This window comes from Haemaphysalis longicornis, unplaced genomic scaffold (genome assembly GCF_048455015.1).
Source record: "Haemaphysalis longicornis isolate Haplotype H1 unplaced genomic scaffold, Haemaphysalis longicornis Haplotype H1 scaffold_8, whole genome shotgun sequence".
Taxonomy (NCBI): Eukaryota; Metazoa; Arthropoda; class Arachnida; order Ixodida; family Ixodidae; genus Haemaphysalis; species Haemaphysalis longicornis.
This window is the reverse complement of record NW_027526445.1, coordinates 2,937,214-2,959,352: the sequence shown is the minus strand read 5'-3', so window position 1 is coordinate 2,959,352 and position 22,139 is coordinate 2,937,214. Positions and strand designations below refer to the sequence as shown.

Genomic DNA, 22,139 nt, shown 5'->3' with positions numbered 1-22,139 from the left:
GTAAACGATGAGCTTTCCGAGACGCCGCACGAATCCGCTGAAACGGAGGTTGTTCCTTCGGACGGTAGTGCGGAAACGAGCGATGTGGTGGCAAAGCCTGCAGCAGAGGCAGCGAACGGTTTGCACGGTTCATTTGGGAGAAATGACAATCTCGCCACTGAGCAAGCCGATTCCGTTGTGCCACCAGCTCAGGTAGCTGACCTCGAGCGACGGCCAGCCGAGCTCGTAGAGATTCAGGTGTCGCGGGCGGCTGAGCCGTCTTTTGAGAATCAGACAGGGCAGCTTAGTTGTAGTGTAGTTCTGGTAGTGAGCAAGCAGACCGGGAACACGCTTCGGGCTTCGCGTGCTGAGGCTGCCGCCGTAAGCGCGAGGGACGACGAGGTAGTGACTGTACGAAGCTACCCGGTGTCTAAAGAGCTCGTCGTGCCCGTGTCACTCCCAGGTGATGCTCCCGATGATAGGCCAACATCGGCTGAGCTTGTTGAGAATCCGGTGTCGCCTACGGCTGAGCCGAAGTCGGGAACCGACCAGCCTAAGGGAAAGAACGTAAACGCGTTCAGGCGTTTGCTTGCCGAACGCGTTCGTGGAAAGGCGAGCAACGAGGAGAGAGGAAAAACCTCCGCGCGTACTTGTGGCTCGGGTTTCAGTGCGGGCACGCCAAGGGGCAAAGCCGTGAGCTTGCATCGCGCCAAGGGAACGCCGCTTCCACAAAGGAGTGCGCGCCTCTCGTTTGAACGCTGGAAAATCCCGCTCGCTCCTCCGCGCGCTCGACCTTTGTCGAACAAGACGACAGGTGTGATTTCACGCGGTCGCAGCAGTCTCTTTCAGAGAACGGGCGCACCTAAAGTGCGATACAAGAAGGGGAAAACTCGGAGCAATGATGAGAGCTCGAATCGCAGCTCTCAGCGCGAGAAGTGGCTTGTAGACGCCTGACTTTCTCAAGTTCATTGTTTTTCCTGGAACAGGTTTCGCCCTTTACGATTACAATTTTTTTGTGTGGGACATTTCCAATCACGCGAAATGTCAACTTTCAGGTTTGTTCACGTGTATAAAGTACTGCTGGGCAAAAATATAACTAGAGTAGTTAGTTATTCGCGTACTTTTCGCAACTAAAAGCCTGGTAGATCTTCAGTGTGGATTTGTCTTCGCACTTGCCGGCGATGCGGTTGTGTCTTCCTGTGTTGTTCTGTTGCTTGCCTGACCAAGCCAGAGACGTTCTTGGGGAGCCACTACTCGTCCAGTGACCCGCCCGGTGAAGCTCCAGCACGGTGTCGTACAGCCAAGGCCTGGAGTCGAGCGCCTGCCGAACACTTCACTTCGACAGCATCCCTCCGGACAACGGTTGCAGACCCTTATCCATCGGGATCTCGGACCCCCGGCGGAGAAGCTGTTACGAATGGGCCAGCGCCGCAGTACTTCCCCGCATCACTCCTCGGCTGTGCGGCGAAGCCACTCGTGCGCCTTCGAAAACAGGCGCAATCATGTCGGCAACAAGTTGCGACAAAGCCTCGTCAGACGCTTCGCTCTCTGCGCATTCGGCGGCTGCCTACGGCGGCTGAACTTCGGCGGCTGCCTGCACGGCTCGTCTCCACGCTCTTCAAGGACGCAGAGGCCCCGGTGATCGCAACGGAGTCCTCCTCTCTCCCCTCTCTCGGACTCAACGTGCCCGAGGCTATGAACGGCTTACGAACTCTGGAAAGAGTGTTGTGCGTGTTCTAGCCTGTTGCGTTTGACCGCTACCGCTTTTGGGTATAAATAGAGCTTGCCCAAGCGTTGTAAACCATTCCTGTTAGAGCAGCGAATCGATGTTGTCGCTCTGCTCGAGTCCTGTATTGTAACCTCGCCCGTCGGGGCATTGTTCTTTGGCTTCGGCTCACCTCTCGCTATGAAGTAAACAGTTACGTTAGCCTACGGCTTCTGGACTTCTTCACGGCTGCAACAGCGGCTGGCCGCTCGCATCATACACGCTACCACTCGTATGTCGGAGGCCACGGAGCTCGGATCGGGTGCCCCCGCCCGGTCGCAACAAAGGGGACGCCGAGGACGCGGAGGGTGGTCACCGAGGGGATAAGTTCGCCTTGAATAGACACTTCAGGATCAGGTGTGGGAGGAGGAGGGCGGCCGCGTGATCGGGCCCGCAGGATGAGAAGGGCTGATTTGGCAGGTTCACAGGTCAGGCCCCTGGGACGCAGGTAGTTGACGGTGGTGTCTACAGCTTTTTGGAGGGCGTCTTGCTGTTCTCCACTGGAACCAGAGGTAGCCCAGAAAGTAATGTCGTCGGCGTATATGGTATGATGCAGGTTGGGTATTTTGTTCAGAAGAGTAGGTAGTTCAAGTAATACGATATTGAAAAGTAGGGGGGATATTACAGATCCTTGCGGTGTTGCCTTTAGGGGGTGTTCTGATGATGGGCGAGGTTAGACTTCCGAGCTTGATAGTGGCCGTGCGCTCTCGGAGAAACGCTGCAACGTAGTTGAAGGTGCGAGACCCACAGTGGGTGGCGTTGAGGTTGTCTAGAATCGCTTGGTGAGTAACATTGTCAAATGCGCCTTTTGCGTCCAGCGCAAGGATGGTGCGAGGCGTGGTACGGCTGAGATGGTCTAGTACCTGCTCCTTAAGTTGTAAGAGAATGTCTGCGTGGACAGTTTGGTGCGAAAACCAAACATCGTGAGTGGGTATAAATTCTTTTCTTCGAGGTAGTCGGTGAGGCGGTGATGTACAAGACGCTCGAACAGTTTGCCAATGCATGAGGTAAGGGCGATCGGACGTAGTGATGTTAGCGAAACAGGTTTGTGGGGTTTGGGGATTAAATTAATTTCCGAATGCCGCCACTGCTCCGGAAGGGTGCCATTCGTCCAGTGAGTGTTGAACAGTTGCAAGACGGAGTCGAGGTCAAGGATGTCGAGGTTACGAAGGAGGCGGTTTGTAATGCGATCTTTGCCAGGTGTGGTGTTACGTTTCAGATTAGCTAATATGGCCTGTAATTCTTCCATGGTGAACGGGGCGTCGAGTGCAGGGTTGGGATTGCCGGTATAAGTCTGGGTGGGGGGAGAGGGGTAGGTTGCGGGTGCGCCGAAGAGGTTCGTCTGAGCTGCATGGAGCAAATCTCTCGGGTGAAGAGAACTGTTTCGAATAAGCCTCTGTATTTGATGGTTACTCTGGGTACTGGACGGGGTGGTGTCAAGTGGGTGGCGAAGTAGGTGCCAGGTACGTTTAGAGCTTAGCGTGCCTTTGAGTTGGTCGCATAGCGAGAACCAGTTCTGCCGATGAAGCGTGTAGGCATATTCCTTCGCTTGGATAGAGAGGAGGGCAATGCGTTTCCTGAGTGATTTATTGTGGCGCTGATGCTTCCAGCGTTTGGTGAGGTTGCGGCGCGCCTCCCAAATATGTAGCAGGTGGCCGTCGACTGCTGGGTGATCGTCGGTAAGTGTTGGGTGACATCGTGAGTTAAAGAAATGCTCTGCATTTAAAAGCTCGTAAAATGGTAGTAACGGCTGCATTTACTAACTTCCTACGGACTTTACTACCCCCCCTCCCCGAACGGCACGTATGTCTTGCCACTAAATGTGGAACCGTTACTAGTTTAGACCGTACAGTTAGTAACTGATGCTTGGTAGGTACTAACATTCACTGATAGTACAAAATTCTAAGAATTATTGAACATAATAACTACAGCACTTTTCCCACTTCAAATCACGATTAAAAAGTTTTTGCAAATCCCCATGCTGAATTGTATATGCTCACATCGATATGCATAATTCCAAAGTTATAGCTAAAATATTTGATTTTTTCGGCAAGTCCACCGACTCTATCAGAGGACTTTCCGCCCTTGTGTAAATTATACTCGCTCTCCTCGTACATCTCGCTGGTTTTCTTGCTCGGTTTATTGGTGCCACAGCATTTCGGGTGAGTCGTGAGGGTTCTTTTGCTCGCCAGGCGCGTGTTTTAGGTAGGAGTGCTATCTCTGTGCCTTCGCGTTAGCCATGGCAGCTCAGGATGCGCGGCTTCGGGCCTTCGGCCCTTCACGTTCTACGCTCGTCTCCCGAAAGGGGTGACGAACGTGGAGTTGACAAAGATTCTCTTTCAGGAGTTCTCGAGGCAGGAGCTTTCGGGAGTGCAGGATTTTGGAGCGGGCAGGTTCGAAATCTTTTTCAAAACCAAGAGTGCAGTTGAGCGTTTCCTGAACAACCCTGTCCTCACTGTTCGTGAGCAGGATGTTCGGTTCGACTATCGTGGGTCTCAGGCGAAGGCAATCAGGGTGTTGCACTACCCGAACGACCAGCCGGACGAGGCTTTGTGCCGCGCTCTCGGGTCGTTTGGGCAGGTCCACAGCTGCTCCAAGGAAAGCGTGTCGGGATTTCCGGGCGTCTGGTCAGGTGTTCGTAGGATGCGAGTAGACATGAGCAGGGAAGTTCCGAACCTGGTAGCGGTTGGCAGATTTACAGTGCAGTGCGAGTACGAGGGTGTTGTGCGCCTCTACATCCGCTGTGGCCTTCCTGGTCACTACGCGGCTGCATGCACGACGCCCAAGTGCAAGCGCTGCGATCGGTTCGGTCACGAACAGTGCGAGGCGCCCTGCACTAAGTGTGCTGGCGATCACGCTGTTTCGGAGTGCACCTTTGGCTCGTTTGCGATGGTGACTCAGCAGCCGCCGCCTCCCGCGGGAGCGGTCGGAACTTCAGCAGTTCCTGTCCAGCAGCATAGCTCTAGTTCCACCCAGGCTAGCGGCGCAGGGAGCATGCCGTCCGAGGGGGACGGCGGGCGTTCCGAAACCCGGCGGGCAGTGCAAGAGGAGTAGTTGGCAGCCAGCCCTCCAGAACAGTCGGCACCTGATGTTGTTGCGGCAACACAGGATCAAGCCGAGGAGGAGCTGGTTGAGATGACAGAATCCGTCGAAGAGGCACCGAAATCGGCCAGGAGGAAGAGGCCACGCCAAAAGAGGAAGTCGCACACCCTCCCCGCAGGCGCGAGTGCGAACGACGGCTCAGAGGACGAGCTATCTCGAAGCTCGCGAGACACCCCCACGGAAAAACGAGCTGCTCTGTGTGCAGCAACGAGTCCTCGGGGGACAAGGGGAGCAGCAGCTCTGAGGAGATGTCTGCTGACTCCTACCCCTCAGAAAGCGAGGTTGCAAATGACAACCCAGTGAGTCCCGAGTCAAGCTCACAAGGCAGCATATATATCAGCCTGCCAGCTGACTAAACATGGACCAGTGGTCAAAACCGATGGCTCTCGAGCCACGCCGAGCTCCACGGAGCAGGGACGACGGCAAGCTGACTGGTAGGAAAACCTAGAAAAATGACACTGGCAATCCTACGTCCAGGAAAAAGGACCGTTGCTCTAAACAAAAAACCCCCGCTCCACCAGGGGGACCTTTGCCTGAGCAACGTAGTTGGATGATGATGGTTGGATGAGTGTATTGACTGCTCTGGGGGCGAGCACTTCTGTGCGACCCCCCCCCCTCCATCTGACAACGGCGAGGCCAAGGCACAGTTTAGGCAGCCTGGCTGAGCATGCATCTCTGTACGGACATAGAACGGATGTGTGTGAACTGTTGTGGTTTTTATGTTCACTCCCACGCGTGAACTATGGTATCTGAGTCTCGTGCCACGGACATTATTGTAAAGGACCTTCGGTGCGGTGTACTAGTTGTTTTGTGGACTAGTGTGATCTTCACTCCCTTTCCTCTGTGGCACATTGCGTAAATCCTGTGCTCTGTCGACCCGTGTAGTAGCTAACTACAGCGGGTCCTAGCTGTAACTAGTTTTTAATAAATTCTCTTTGTGTGTGTCTACGCGTGATACGCGCGTATTCAGTGTGTCTATGTCGTGCTGTGCGCTCAGCCGATCCACATTGTCACGCGTAGCTTTTTACTGGGCTATGCATACCGGTTAGTAGAGTCACTGAGTTCTTAACTTATAATTGGGCAAGTAAAGGGTTAGTGTTGTGCTGGTAAGTGCCACGACCTTTTTTTGAGAGTTATGATCGAGCCGACGCAACAGAACCACAGCTCTGCTGTTTCAACAAATTTCGCAGTGGCCGTGACTGGGTTTAGTTCTTTAGATGAGACTTAAGACACCAAATTCCTATAATTTACCACTCAATGAGTGAGAGCAACCCGTGCTGAGCTGCACAAGCCACTGCCACTCTTATAACTGAACGTAACCATGAATTTGTCTTTTTAGGGGCGAAGCTCCTTAAGTCATGGGTCTGTCCATCCCTTGTGTCTCGTGGTACGTGACCGCCGCATGCTTTCGGAGATGTCGCAAAGTGGGCCGCGTTGCACGCGCAAGAACCTGCTGCAACCGGCAGCGCAAACTCGGCACCGGGAGCGCGAGCTTGTCTGTGTTCGCCAACGGAGGCGTGAGCGCACGTGCACTGCGAGGGGGAGATCACGCAAGAGATCACGCCACGAGCGCAAGCAGTCGTTCTCGGAGATCGAACGAGACGCAAGGACCTTTGCTCGTTTCCTCTCGTCTTGTTCGGACAAGTTCGCCCTAAATAAAAGTTCTTTCTTTCCCGTTGTGTCCCATCCTACGTGACAAATTGTGGTGGAGGTGCGGGGTAGTCATCGATGGCGCGGGGTCTTTCACCAGGTCTGGGCCTGGGAGCATTGACTCCGAAAATAAAAGTAGATTTGTACAATGTACGCACACAGTCTTACTTAATGATGTAATGGGCGAACTTTCACGGGAGAGTTACGGTTACCGATGATCTCCCCCTCTCGAGTTTCGCCCCACTTATCATCATTCATTCCGTGGATATGGCCTGATTTTTTTTTTTTTCATTTTCATGCTCCGTGTGGACGAATCAAGACCCACCAAACGCAAGTATGTCTAGCAACAAATGTGCGGATGGGATTTGGATGAGCTCGTCAAGTACGCTGCCATTTTTCTTACCTCCAACAAAACCTTAAACTGGGCAACGTGCAACTTTCGTTCCAGTATCAGAGCGCAACAACGTTCCTCGTGGCCTCCGGGCAATAGAAAAATACTATCTCCAATAAACAGCTTAACATCAGCCTGCCACATTCAGCCAAATTATGGAAGTCTCTAAAGCCATAACAAGCCAATATAAAGAAGCAGTCATGCATTTGTACACCCGCTAGGGTTAACTTATCTCTTCGTTCGCATATACATGGCCGATTTGTGCAAAAAACTGTGGTTGATTCCTCTGTCGCAGGAATCGGTAAAACACGAAAGTGAAATGTGCAGCGAAATCTGCAGCTGAGCATAATTTGCGGGTCGGCGGCTGTCTTGTGTGTGTTCTTGGCGAGCGACGTCCTGTCGGCGGGTCGCTTCGTCAAAGCCGTACTGGCGTCATTTCCGTGACGGATGTAACGTTAGAGAAATACTGGTGAATCCCGGCATAAAGCACTTTCATGTTAAAATATAAAACCCGAAAATTAACAACTCTAAGTATAACGTACTCTTTAGTACTAAAGGCTGCTTGCCCGCAAGAAGACCATGTGTACAGGGGTGCACCCTTGACAGGCCGCTTGCTTCGTTGTACTGGCGTCATTTCCGTGGCGGATATGACGCCACAGAAATCTTTATGTATTCCGGAATAGAACACTTTCGTGTTAATATAAGGGCTTACGGTGGAAGAGCTAACCCAGCTACTTCCGATGAGCAGCTCAAAAGGAAAAGAAATTCTCTTCGTGATGCTTTTTTCTCAGAGAATGTGATGCATGGTTGGGCAACGAGCCCGTATCCAGAGGTCATGGCATGTCGCAAGAGTCTCAATGATAGAGGCAAGTGGATCTTGGATACGGATACCAAGCGACGTTTATTTCCTTGAAGTTCACATGCACAATTTTACTTTGGAAAAAAAGGCAAAACAAAATTTATCCTAGCGGGTGTACCGTATGTTCTGTGAGAATCAGTACCAGGACCCGACTGCGCATACGCCCGCGGGCATGGTAAGGACTGGCCGCCACCCTACCGCAACGAATGCGCACATGCCCAGTAGGGTCCCCGGTACACTCGGTAAACACTGTAAGCTACAGCTCTTTACAGTGAAATCTCGATATAACGAACTTCAGGGGACGGCGGAAAATTGCTCGTTATTCTGAAAGGTCGTTGTAGCGAAAATCGCAAAATTTAAGACAAATAATATTTCAATGCCTAAAACGACCTAACTGTACAGCCGTTCATCCTTGAAGTCATTTTTCACGAAAAATGCGCAAGTGATCATGAAACAATGCACATTTATTTAACGTAAGTGGCAATTTTCTTCTGGTGCGTGCAGCACAAGCTTCCTAGCACGAAAGACTCCAACTCTTCCACATTTCTGTGGACTGACTCATTGGCCGTGCGGTTTTTCCCCGGTAATGTGCGAAGTTTTTGTACGCTGTCCAGCACATCCGCAGTCCTCACGTTCTCGTCGAAGTCTTCGAGTATACTGCCGCGACACCCTCGGAAGCATCGTCGTTCATGCCGTCCTCGCTGCCTCCTTCATCCTGAACGTTCACGGTCTGGAGAATGTCCTCTGTTGTAGCTCCGCTGATGTCCTGAAGATCCAGCAAGCCACCCGAACAGCGGCGGGACGTAGAAGAACTCGAGGTGGGGCGCGAATAGCGCGTCTGCAGCTTTCTGGACGGAGGAGGCCACCCATGCTTCCTTTTTTTTTTTTTTTTTCTTCTCCTCACCTTTTTTTTATCTCTCGTATCGGTTCGCGCGTTCGCGGAGCAAGTTGCAAGACGTCTCCTTCTGCACTGCGCTTTGCCGTGTCGTCTGCTAGCATACGGCTCCGTTTGCCGCGATTGTTTAGCGGAAATCTAAGAATCTCCGGCCTTGGAAATAGTATGAGTTCGTAGTACTGAGGCGTTCTTAACATGGCGCGGAATTAATAAAATGATCGTTATTTTGAAAAGTTCGCTATTCTGAAGTACGTAGTAGGGAAATAATTTTACACTGAAACTATAAGCAGTCTGCGTGGGATTTCTTAAATGCTCGTTAATCTGAAAAGTTCGTTAATGTGGTGTTCGTTATACCGAGATTTGACTGTAATAACTCACTCAACTTCATTTGGGTTGTGAAGAACGTTGTTTTAACTCCCAAAAGGTAGAGAATATTCACGAGATTTCGCGATACACGACGCGTGCACTTGATAGCGTCGTTTTTCTTGCCTATGTTAATTAAGCCCCTTGGGGGCTGAGGCTGCGGCGTCTCATGTCGTCGCTGTAAGCGTCGTCTCAAGTACTCAGGGACCTAAAACAACGGTAAACTCGTTTACGTTTCCCGCTAGAACGTAACACGCACTAAAAAAAAAAAAGAAAAAAAGCACCGGGACACTCGTTTACGCCTAGCGCTACAGAGTGCTCCGTGCTTTAAAAACAAGAGGCTTTTACAGCAAAGCTTTATACGCCCCCAACGGCCTTATCTACATTTGCAAAAATGCCAGGGCGCCAAGAATGCACTTATACACTGCAAGCCGCAGGCACAATAGACGGCCCGGAATTTTTTTGTCTCGCATCATTTTCAATGTTTGGTCCGAGCGAGTGGAGGCTTCCATGCTGCCATGAACGAGGCACATTTTTGTCTCGCTGCTCGAAGCCACGCATACACACATTTTGCAGTGCAAAAATAATAATAATAATAATAACGCCAGCAAAATTTACTTGCATTTCTACGCATGCTTTCCATTTGCAGAATCAGATAGTGGGGGGTCATATTATAAAGGAAAGGAGGCAAAAGAAAAGTAGGGCAATATAACACCAACTGGATGCTAATATACTATCTTTCCGAAACTAAAATTGTTACTGGCAACAAAGACGCAAAAGCACGCAAAATGTTCTAACCGCAAGAAGAAAGTTCAAGAAACCAAGAAATCGACATTTTCAAATTTGGCGCGTATGTGGATACACATTTTTTTTTTCACAAGTATTTCTGTTCGTATTAACACAACTTTATCCGATTTCTTTTAAATGTACGCCTAGAAACTTTGCAAACTCAGCATCTGCAGTGATTCTCTTAACACGCGTTAAACCCTTCACCCGAGGTCGCTTCAAGCCGCAGCGTCTAGAAAGAGAGAGAGAGAGAAACAGAAAACATGGCGGCGCCCTGCTTTGGTGTGAGCGGTTTGTTGCCATAGTTCGCGTTTAATGGTTCAACTTCTTTGCGAATCGGTTGCTCAGAAGTTAAGGGTTTGAAGTGGAGCCGCAGTCGCTGGAGTCCAACGGTAGCATTCCGCGATGAGCTCTTTCAAGCCGAAGATGTTGTCCGGTAAGTGCAATACGAAAGTGGATGGCCAACCTGTGTGCGTGTCAACTCGATGATGCATTCCTGGCCGCGATAACGGAAGCGCCCTTCGAAAACGGCTCTCAAGTGGATTGCCCGATCGGCCGGAACGGCACTGCGCATTCAGATTTGCTCGTCGTTAAAGTTGCCTACGCCTATCGTACCGCGCATCGTTCGTGTTGATGCGGCGTCGCAAATTAAACGAATTAAAACGTGCGAACGCCGGCGTTTGGTATCGAAAGCCGTTGCCGGAATTCAGCCGTGATTGTATTCGATTTAGTAAGCTAAACGCAAGCATAACGCTTGTTTCTCAGTGCAAGCACTTCGAAGTCGAAAATAAACGTAGTCTTTTGTATGATCCGCGTTACAGTACTTCTCTACAGCGTTGCTGCAGCGTTTATCGCGTCGCGCATAAAAGCTGACGCTGCTACCCAAACGCTTTCTTTGGCGTATATCTTTTTGTTTTGTATTCTGCCTACTGTGAATCACGATTAATACAGTTCCGCCGCTGGGGCAACGCTCAGTGGTGTCAAGTGTGCACTCTCAAACGCCTGGTTGCTTCATCGGGATTCCTTCTCAAAAAGTTTACTTTCGATACGTAGCCCCTGTGGCGGGCTTTTCAAACCCCATGCTGTAGCCGAAAAAAAAAAAAAAAAAACCAGCAGAAATCGGCGACTGTATTTTACGTCATCTGGCGCAAAAGTAAACAAAGTCTAGCAAAACATGTAAAATTATCAACTTTTTCTTGGAGTATCGAAGTTCTTTTGGAAGCAACAAATATGAATATTGCTGGTGGCGTTTAGAATTTCGGATGCCACTTTTGTGGGAAAAAAACAAACGAACAACCAAGAACAGGACGTTTGATCGGAAATTTCCTTATTTTCATGCAGACACGAGTGAAGATGACACGGACAATGACCATGACTCCCCCAGAAAGGCTCCGGCTTTCCGGCCAGCTCAAGGTACCACACTGCTCTGTTGTTTTTGTTGTGACCTGTGTGTTTACGCTGAACGAGTAAGCGCTACTGTTTTCGCACATGTACCAAGACTGGTCCAAAAAGGGTCAGCTTGCAGAACCCCTTGCAGTACAAGAGTATACAAGTGTAGCAAGCCCTGTTCCATCACTTTGCATAATCAGTTATCGTTCTTGGGGGGCTTGCAGCTCTGTCAAGCTGTCGATTTTTGACAGCTTTTACTGCTCGCTCCCAGCGTCATGTACGTTGTGCAAGATGCGAATAAAAACAAACAAACAAACAACACCAAATGGCATTTTAGAAAGCAGCTAGCCATTTGATACATCGGATAGCACCCCTACGTCAGGTAGTGCTGCATAATATTGTTTGTTCTTGTTCTCAAAAAGAAAAACAAGAGGGGGGGGATCAAAGGCCAATTTTTATCATAGTGTCGGTACAGCTTTCAAAGCACCGTGTCACAAAGGGTTTTAGACTGCTTTTTCTGCTGGGACCATCACATCACAGCTGAAATCGAGCTGGTTTACTGAACATGTGGCGTGGAAGACGAGAAGACTGAAAGACTGAAAAAGAAGACGAGAAGTTGGCAGACTCTGTTTGCAAACTTGCCTTTTAGATGCGACGCTGAGAGGAGCATCTCTTGCCGGCGGCCCTGTCCTGCGTGTGTCCGTCGTCCGTGTCCGCACAGCTGCGTCTCTCCTCCGCTTGCCTCCTCTCCTCCCTCCGATAGCGAACACTCTCTCCCAACATCTGCGGTCGCGCGGCTGCGCACTGTGCGCATGTGCAGTACTCTCTCTCTCCGCGGTCTCCTCTCCTTCGGGCGCGCTGCGCATAGAAGCGGAGTGCCGCGCTCCGGCCGGTCTCTCAGTCGACGGTCGTCCGCGCTACGCTTGCTCTCTCTCTCTCTCTCGCATTACCCGACGATTGCTCACGCAATTCGAGTAATCGACCCAACGGAAACGCCCAATGGAACCCTCTTCAGCGTCGCATCACACCAGGGTTCCCGCGAGGGGAGGTGGGCGTAATTTTTTCTGTTGGGTCTTGCTTTGTTAAAAAAAAAAAAGGCAAGTTATAAATGGGCTGAAGCGTGCAACCTGTTTTGCGGTAGTTTCATAAAACTAGCATGACAAGCGCATTTTAGCTGTAAAGTATTGCCAGGCAAGGCATACCGTATTTTCGCGTGTATAACCCGCACCAAAAATGCAAAAATTTCAATGGCAAAGTAGGAATGCGGGTAATACGTGGGTTTTTTTGTCCTTAGGTGCAGCTTCACGGCAATGCCCGTTCTGCCGTGAAGTTCCTTTGCAGTAACACTAAGCCTTTCATGGCGGCGACTGCGCAAAACATACAAGGACAAGGAAGGAAAAACAAGACGAAAACTAGAATAAAACAAATGCTAACAACATGGTTGGAACCGAAGATGACCTTGTGTACAACAGTGAGGGCTGCGGCTCAAGTGATAGCTCTAGTGAGAGCAGTGGCAATTAGTGAGTTGTGACTTACGCCTCGCAGTCAGTGTATTCTACTTGCTAAATATACGCTTTTTCTGTCTACATAGTACGTTTTGTGTTGCTTGAGGAGTAGCTTTGGTGCAGCATTTCCTGTATTGAAAGTTCGGGCAATGTGCGACTATTCTTTTTTATTATTTTCCTGTGGCCGGAAAGTGGTAGTTAGAATTACATATATGCAGGGGCGGGTTATGCGCGCGAGACTACGGTAATGCTTTTATTTTCAATGCACGCTGGCAGACTTAACTGCACCTCAAAAGCCGTGGTGTGTGGTCTGTATTAACAGATTTGCCTATGTGTTCCTGCCACTTGTTTTTTCTTTAATTGAAGGTGGGTACTTTCGCGGCTATCATCTTCTCATAACTCCAGGCTTTTCGCATCATGGGGCTCGTAATGTGTTTGCATTGAGAGAAAGACCATGAGGTACTGGTGGAGTAGGGTGCAGGGGACCTCGATCTGTGTTGTCCGAGCCCCGTTGTTGCGTACCTACTCTCGCAGTGCCCAAGAAGCGGCCCGAGACGTACTCCATGCCCAAGCTGTGTGGTGATGAAGACGAGGAAGAGGAGGAGGATGATGACGAGGAAGAGGAAGAGGAGCAAGGTGCCAAGGGACAGGAGGAGGAAGAGGATGAGGAAGAGAGCAACACTGACGAGGGGGGAAGCGGAAATGACACCTCAGGTGAGTTGGCTTTGAGTTGCGCCAGTGACGCCCCGAGCGGCCGATGTGTTGCAGCTGTTCTTTTGCTCTGTGAACTGTGGTGAAAGGTGTTGTTTTTGCGGGGAAGAGGTTTGCCTTGTAGGGAAACTCAAGCTAGTTGGTAAGGTGGAGCGCTAAGAAGACAGGAACACGGGAAGACGGGCAGCATAGGCGCTGACTGTCAACTAATGTTTGTTAGGAAAAGTAACATGGACATACTCGTACATCTGGTCACGTGCAGTGACTACGTATACATCAAAAAACCAGTGCAATCTTTTGGCCACCCTGACACTCTCACAGCTTTGAATGTAGCAAGCTGACTTCTTTATCCAACAAGGCGTAAGGATGGGTGACTTATGCGCTTATCACCACAACTTGGTTTGCAATTTTTGTTTGCTTGTGATTTTTTGTGTCTTCGTAAGTAACCATAACTCAGCATCATGGGATTTCTAAGAAGTCGTCGTTGCAGCTGTATGGTTGCTACCGTAGTTGTGTGTGTGTGTGGGGCAGGGTGGCTTTGAAGAGCTTTGATACTCTAGCTGGACCAAGGTTTTTGACATTGCTAACAACATGAAGTAGCAAATGAGGGGCCACAACTTATTGATATTTTTGGAATTTCCTTTTGTTATTCATCTTTGTGAAGAAGCTTTCATCGTCCATAGGGTGTACTGGCAAAAACAGGTGTAGTATTCATCTCGTTGCCAGATTGAAAAGTAGGGGTCTCAAGATTGATCCTTGAGGGACACCCCTGTCAAGACAGTAAGTGGTAAGCTGGTGTGTGAGACGAACCGGGTGGTGCTGTCTGAGTAGGAAAGGCGAGAGTGAGCTTTTGTAAAACGGCGACAGTACGGGTGACAGGGGCAACTGAGACTTTGTCTAGTTACAGGAATTAAGCGGGAAACAATAACAGGAAGTTTCAGAATATTTTAAGGACTATTTAATATCTAACTTTGACTTTTGCTGACGTAAAACCCCGAGAGGTGGTGCCCAGAGGCAGAATTCTCACTTTTGCCCACTTCATGTCCATTTTGAAGGGGCCATTTTTATGAGCTCTGATTGGCTGACAACAGATGATCCAAATGTGATGAAATGCAACCAAAGGGAGGAATTTTTTGTGTGCAGGTTATTGGTTGAAACCTTGCAATCGGGACTATCCCTGGTATTCCTAGTCCTTCCTCCGCTCGTGCCTCCAGTGGAGGAGATCCTTGAACTCGATTTCCCCATGCATTAGCATTGCGAAATCCTCTCCTCACCCGAGTGGAGGGAGCAAATGGAGTGGAGGAGGGACTCAGAATACGGGCCTATGTCACAATTAAAAGGGAATATGCCTGCTAGTGAGCCAAGCTTAGTATAGCCACAGGATTTTTAGAGAAAACATATCATGAAAAACACCTCATGAAAAAAAGACATTTTACCTCATACACAGCTAGTTACGAAAGTTAAATTTCAGCAAAAGATGAGCAATAAGAGAACGTTGCATTGTATGTACTTCTTGAGTGTGTTTGAATAATTTTGACTTTGTCTAATGTTAAGTGGTATAGTATTCCATATTTTAGCTCCAATATACTGCGGAAAAATATTTACCATAACAGTTATGTACCATAGAAAGTTGTTGCCTGATTGAATTATTCTTTTTCTATTCTTTTTCTGAGCGGTGTTAAAAATATTGAGGATAGTAAGCGATTCTTGTTTGATAATATGTTCTGGGCAACACAAGCTATTTTGTAATTGCGTGCAAGTAAGAAGGGCAATATTTCCAGAGGCTTAAAGAGTTATGCTGGATGAATTGTGCAGGCAGAGAACGTTGTAATTTGCAGCGCTCTTATTTTGCTGGGTAATAACCGGTTCAAGATACAAATGATAAGTATTTCCTCACGTTTTGATGCAGTATGTTAGGTGGCAGTGAAAGGCCCCGAAATAAATGGCTTTTAGCTTTGTAAAGGAAATTGGTAGTGTGTCGGATTAAGGAGGAAAAAAAAAATCCCACCTCCCCTTGCGGGAACCCCTGTGTAGATGCGACGCATAAGGGGTTCACGTTGCAGCGTTGGACAGCGGAGGAACGGCGCTGGAACGATAGAGCGGAGCGGCGCAGGCACCGCGTTTTATAGCGCGCATAACGGTGAGGGGACGCGCCGGCGCCAGTTCGTCTGCCGCGGCTATGACGCAACACAATCCAACACAATTCACTTTAATCCAATCCAAGCCAATCCATTCGAATCCAATCCAATGCCCCTCGCGAGAGAGTGTTCGCTATTGGAGAGGAGAGGGGGTGAGCGGCGGAGAGCGAGCTCGTGCGGCGAGGAGATTGGGGGAGGGGCGGACGCCGACAACAACGCCGCCGCCGCCGTATGCAGGGACAAGGCGAGTAAATGAGGGGCAGTCGCATCTAAAAGAACGACTTCATTTGCTGCAGGCGATTTTTATATGTTCTTTATAGCGCAGGGAGGCATCTAGGGTAACGCCGAGATATTTACTAGTTTGAACTGTTTCAATTTCTTCTCTGCTTTTCTTTAAGGTTATAGATTTATGAACCCGTTTAGCAGAGGAGGAAAATACTACAGGGTTTTGTTTACATTAAGTGTTAGTTCGTTTTTGGAGAAGCACTGTTCAATTTTTTCAAGTTGTCTATTGGCAATTTTTTTCTTATTTGTCAATGGTCGACCGTGCAGCTAGAACCACTGTTTCATCCACATAAATATGGTTTGGCCTTTATCTATGGCATGGTTTCTCAAAGTGGGTTCCGCGGAACCTAGGGGTTCCGCAGGCCCCTCCTCAGGGTTCCGCGAGCCACTGATAAATTTTCCCTGGTTCCGCAGTCGCAGTCTTATATGGTGAACTTGAGGTGCGATCGATCTAAGGAACCTCCATTACTCACGCCCGAGTATCAGTAAGCACATCTCGGCGCATAACAGAAAGGCGCGAGCTGCGCAATAAATCTCGCCAGCAGCTTGTAGCCAGCCAGACTCCGAAAACGGGCCACGTGGTTAAACTATTGCACTTGAATCTCGGCCTTATATTACCCCCATGCGCATTTCTCCTGTTTGGAGATAGGTGCCGCTAGCGTACGCATTCGCGTAAAGTCGATGGAAAAAAAAAAAAAAGATACCCTTGCTTGCTTTTGAATTTATTGCACGTTAATGTAGCATGAACGGAATGAAAACTGGCGGGAAGGGGGGGGGGGGGTTTCCTTGGCACTTAACGGAACTTAGCAGGGTTCCCTGGGACCAACATGCTTGAGAACCCCTGATCTATGGAATCGAATAAATCGTTCATGTACAGTGCGAATAAAATTGGCCCCAAAACAGACCCTTGTGGTATCCCGTGCGTTGCCAGTAGGAATTTATTGGCTGCATTTTTTATGTGCACCCCTTTTTTACATCTGCAGATGACCGGTGATAATTGCACACCTTTATTGAGGCAACTGTCCTTTGATTACTTGCGCAGAGTGAAATTGTTCAATAGTTTTTAAAAGAAACACTGTGCACTTCAGAGCGGTGTACAAATTGAGCTTGTGTGAGGGATTAGCTGTCATTGCTGACATTCCGAAGGGAATGATGTATGCTTGTTTGCATTAAGTAAAATGAAGGTTTGCAACATAAATGTCTCGGAAAAAAAAAAACGTAGAAGAGCCGCTCGTTCGCTCTGATGACCCACCCCGCCTTTTCTTGTAGATGGAAGGATTTTCGGTTGCTCAGATCTGTTTTCAGGACTACCGTGACGCAGGTTCTCGGGATGCAGCTCATTTAAGTACATGTACGGTGCGTTGTAGTTCAATAGGGATGAAAGTCATCTTTGTCGCGATGCAAATGGGTGTTTCAGTATAGCTTCCTATTTTTCCTGGTGTGAAAAATAGCGTGCGTGGTACAATTGAGTAAACGTGGTATACACTTTGGCATTGATTGTGTTGTAGCCCACCACTCCTCGCTATGGTAAATGCTGTCAGAGGAGACTGCTGTGGTCTGTTTGCGAGGCAGCGAACCTAAAAAGGGTGTCGAAAAGGCTGTGTGCTTGTGCGTATGCGTGCGTGTGTGTGTGGCCCCAGGTAACGCGAAAAGGGCCAACAGCAGTGACGATGACGAGGACAGCGACGATGAGGACGACGACGACGAGCACAGCAGCAGCAGCCCTCCAAAACCCGCCGCCACTCGGAGCCGCCAGAGGGGTAAGAGCGCTGCGTGTGGGCTGTGTGGCGGTGGCAACCTGGTGGTGTGTGGTGAAAGGCAGAGCCTGAAACCCACTTGTGAAGCTGCAATTACGGGGGTCGTCCCGTGTGCTGTGTGCACTTTCCCTGCTCCGGTTCCTGCTCTCCGCGTACCGGGCGTCTGTGTCTCTGGTGTCCCCTCCATCCCCCTACCTGAGTTGCGTGCTTGTTGTTAACGCTTCACTCATTTCGTCGGCACGCTTCTGTGTTCGAGTGCTTCGTCGTTAACTCGTCGTGCTGCATCGACCCGGCGCTGGTGGTGTGGTGGTGGTTGGTTGGGGTTGCCCCCTGTGTGTAGCCGTGTGGCTTGGCTTGACCTGTCTTGACTTACATTGGCTTCTTCTTGCGCAATGGGTTTTGTCCCTCAGCTTGTGGTGTTGGGGGGGTTGACCTGTCTGCAGGAGTGCTGAAACATTGGTGTTGAGTGTTGCTGGATTCGTTGCAAGCCTTGAGGCAGTGTTTAGGACTATGTGTGAGACGGAGTGAAGTGTTTAGGGCAGACTTTACGGTGTTAAGCTGCATTTAGGAGTGTTCGTGTAGGGTTGGTGGTTAGGGATCGTGCTGTCGCAACTACTTGAGACACTGAAGTAGTAGTAAACATCGCTTTATTACCGTAAAAGACCAAAGCCTAAAATGCGAGCCCATGTTTCAGGTTCTTGTGGCAAATTCGCGAGCATTTTTAATGGGAGGTGTGGTAGAAATAGCTCAGAAAGTGTGAGAATATTTGCAACTTGCAAAATTGGTGTGGGGGAACGAACAAAATCATCAATATTAAGCTTAAAATGGGTAAAAAAACCAATGTATTGAAGGGCTGGGACAGGACCATTGAGATACAATTATAGCAGTTGGTGTCGCGACCGGAAACAACACATGGTGTTTTCAGGTCTTGTGCCCGGTATCGTCGAGCAGAAAAAGAGAGAGATAAAGAGAGAGAGAGAGATAGAGCTTGCGTGCGTGCGTGCAGGAGCCGCCTCATTCCAGTGGGCTTATCCCGCGCTGGGAGTTTTCGCTACGGTACACCTCGTTCGAGTTGTTTGTGTGATCAGGAGTTAGGTATTTGAAGTAGTGCCGTGTGCACCGCATCGGAGTTGGAATCCACGTACACTACATTTGTGCTGGAACAAACCACTCGGACAGCAGAAAATAAAGTTTGTCTTATTAGACACCTCGCTACAGCTGATTCTTATTTGGTAACGTTTCTGTTTGACGGAAGCAAATCTCTTTGTTCGAACCACATTAGTCTTTTGGTGAAAGTTTGCTGTGTAGGTGCTCTAGCTTTGACAAGGAGTCACATTAGTAGCCAGATTGATGGTTTCGTTTGAAAATAGATGATTCGTACGGGTAAACCATAGCCCAGGTGTGTTTTCTATATTAGCTGTCTATTAATAAAATAACGTTGCGTCTTCCTGTTGCAGCCAACAACAGCAAGCCCTCTGGTGCGCAAAACAACCGGAAATGCAAAGGAGCAGGCACGTTTGGAGGTGAGGATGAACGCAAAAACTTCATCTTCATCTTTCAAGGGCTGGGATGTCGTTCAGCGAACACTAGTGCACTTGACAGCTAATTTGTGGGGATCAAGGGCGTAGACTGCACTACGGAAATGCGTGAAGACTATGCCATCGTTTTGAAGCTGTTTTGTCGCGATCGTTTCAACGGGTGCATGTGAGCCGTTATGAGTGCTTTCTTAATGGAAAGTCAAAAGGCACCCAAGGAACAAAGGACGGACAGGACGGAGCGAACAAGCGCTGGTTTGTGTTCCTCCTGTCTGTCTTTCGTTCGTTGTGCTCTTTGTGGCTTTCCAGTGTGTACCACCTAACCCAACTTTCTGCGTCGTTGCTTTCTGAAATCGGGGACAACTGACCCCCTCGCTGCCAAAGCGTCTGCCCTCTGCACCCTTCCAAACTTAATAAACAGTGGGAGCTTGTAAACTTCTAGATGCCAGTTTTCTGGCAGGAGCACAAAAATCACTTATGCTGCCTTTGCTACAAGGCCGTTTCCAAGGCATGCGTAAGCGTTTCGATGTGCACTCGATGAAGAGGCCAGTCTGGCTGTCTGCAACGCTTGATGCATCACACTTTTGTCGTGCACGAAAATTATATTAATAAAAACGCTAGGGGCTTCACATTTCCATCTAAAACTGCTTATATTGCCCCTGGAAACTAAAACTGCTTATATGGCCCCTGGAAATAGTCATCACAGCAGTGCTCCTGGGTAAAGTGCTGAAGCTTACTTTAAAGGTCACGTGGAATAAATATTATGGAGATGTTAAATAAAAGGCAGTCGGGTTTTTATACCTCAGTGTCAAATGTCTTGTGTTACCTCAGGAAAAATGTCTTTGAAGCAATGCATTTGCGTGCATAAGTGAAACTGACATTAAAGTGACTTGGTCTGTAGTGTTTCATAAGGGAACGTGGGGTTTTATAGAGGTGTTTAATACTGTGCCCTTCCTACTGTCATACAAGATTGATTGTATTGCCGCTGAAAAAAAACATCTCCGTAGCATTGCATTTGTGTCTGGTAGCAAGGGCAAGTGTAATTAATGTAGATCAGCTCACGCATTTATTTATAATTTTGGCATTTATCTGAATAGCTTATGCATTTATCCAACTATTCGTACGTGGGAGTTTCTGCAATTATTTTTAACTGGCTTTCAAATGAGTCTGACATTGCGAGCCACGTTCTTCTAAGATTTTTTATTTTTTTTTCCCTTCGCTTGCAGCCACCAAGTTCCAGAGGTTCTCGCACGAGTCTACGGCCAAGGACGAGGTCAAAACTGAACTTCCAATGGGTGAGAGAACGGCGTCGATGAGAGCCACTTTCCTCAGTTCATTGCTCGTCGTACCAGAAACTGTGCTGAGACAAGCTGTCAATGATTTTTTATTTTTTGTTTTTTTTTGCGAGACAAAATTAACGTATTTCTGTTGTTTGCAAGAATGAGTAAAGCATGGCAGGGGAAAAAGGTTCGGGGTCCTATTTTTCACTGCTGAGCTGAATTCGTTGCACCTAACTTGGTCAGGACACGGTCATTTATAAGCGGCCATATCTAATATCGCGGAGGCCACGGGAGCTGCATCATGACGCTAATGAGCGCCGACAGTTGGCGCCTGGATGCCAGCGCCTACGTGTATGGGGGATGCGCAGTGCAAGCTGCGGAGAAGCAAGCCGACTTGCGTATGTCGCGCTCGCGACCCGGTCCGCTGCTCCTTTGCTCCTTTTGCTGCAGCAGACCGTGTGTTCACCAAACGATTTGCTCACAACCTGTTTCTTTTCGTTTGCACGGACGGTTGCGAGCGCGTGTGGTTTCAGTCGGATTTACGCAACCAGGGTTCGCACAGGTCTTTGAAAACCTTGAAAACTCTTGAATTTAGAAGGGTCAATTTCAAGGCCTGGAAAGTCCTGGAATTTTTAAAGGGTCCTTGAAAACCCTTGATTTTTCTGGAGATAACCAATGGCCCTGTCTTTTCACAAGAATATGAAGTGGTCGTCGGGAATTTGAGGTGTTACAAATGTGAAGAAAGTTTGTAACAATCAGGTTTCAGTGTATTGTGTGAAATTACGAGTTGTGGATTCTCATTATTACGAGGCAACATTGGGAGCAGCACTCCTCAATATAATTCATGTGACGATACAATCCCGTGAAAGCCGGCTTCTGTTCTCTATCTTGCATGTTCCATCTAGTCTGTGGACGGCCTTTTATTGCATGTTTGCTGTGCCTCATACGATCCATCTGCGTTTGCTTTTACGTGCAAATGGTGGACGTGTACATAGTTCATCCTGCCTTGCAGCAACACTTGCTGAGTTAATTTCAGCTGATACTCTTGCTGACAAAGCAGGAGATGCAGGCAACATTAACTAAGTTTTGAAATCAAGCAGCCTCAGCAAAACACCAAGAAAAAAGAAAAACCTCTAAATATAAACTATGAAAATAAAATAAAGCTGGGGGTGCATTCATGAACCCATACCGCCTATCTAAATGTGCATTAATATTCTTAGGTATGTATTAGGCAATATCAAAATTTGGCATTTTGTTGAAAAAGTTATAAATAATTCCATATGAAACATAAGATGGGGACCTTGAAAATGTGTTTTCTGGTCCTTGAAAGTCGGTGAAAACCTTTGAATTTTTGCTTTTGAAGCCCGTAGGAACCCTGCGCAACGCTCCGGCGCGTCGAACGGTGCCATTCTGACGAAATACAAATAGCGACGTGCAAGTTCCTATCGATGCACAATAAACATTCAGCTGGTCCTGTGAATGCACATTTCACTTTCGTGTTTTACCGGTTCCTATGGAAGAGGAAACAACCACATTTTGTTCACTACTCTTGGTTCGAATGAACATGAAACGCTTGCGTGGTTGTGCATGTTGGGCTTCATCAGCCCAACAAATTTACGTAAGCACTCAAATACCATTCTTCGCCCAGATCGCTGAGCAGCGAACCGCATTGTATAGTTTATTTGGTCACCAACAGATGCCGCCACTGTAAAACAAGATCCAAAACAGTGGATCAATCGTAGGGCCACT

The 22,139-nt window shown here is 48.6% G+C and overlaps 2 protein-coding genes across 4 annotated transcripts in view; one reads left to right on the top strand and one right to left on the bottom strand.

Annotated features, from left to right (window-relative positions):
• Positions 1-22,139, bottom strand: part of LOC144150010 (cap-specific mRNA (nucleoside-2'-O-)-methyltransferase 1-like) — a 267,529-nt gene that overhangs the window by 155,675 nt on the left and 89,715 nt on the right. The window lies entirely within an intron of this gene.
• Positions 10,035-22,139, top strand: part of LOC144150011 (cap-specific mRNA (nucleoside-2'-O-)-methyltransferase 1-like) — a 103,371-nt gene continuing 91,266 nt past the window's right edge. For 2 of the 3 annotated variants that reach the window (XM_077681785.1, XM_077681784.1), the window contains exons 1-6: positions 10,035-10,226; positions 11,132-11,203; positions 13,219-13,398; positions 17,459-17,578; positions 19,033-19,098; positions 20,337-20,405. In XM_077681785.1, the coding sequence (XP_077537911.1) occupies positions 10,196-10,226; positions 11,132-11,203; positions 13,219-13,398; positions 17,459-17,578; positions 19,033-19,098; positions 20,337-20,405 (538 nt within the window). In that variant the 5' untranslated portion in view covers positions 10,035-10,195. The remainder of the gene's footprint in view (positions 10,227-11,131; positions 11,204-13,218; positions 13,399-17,458; positions 17,579-19,032; positions 19,099-20,336; positions 20,406-22,139) is intronic. The other variant, XM_077681786.1, reaches the window with a different exon arrangement.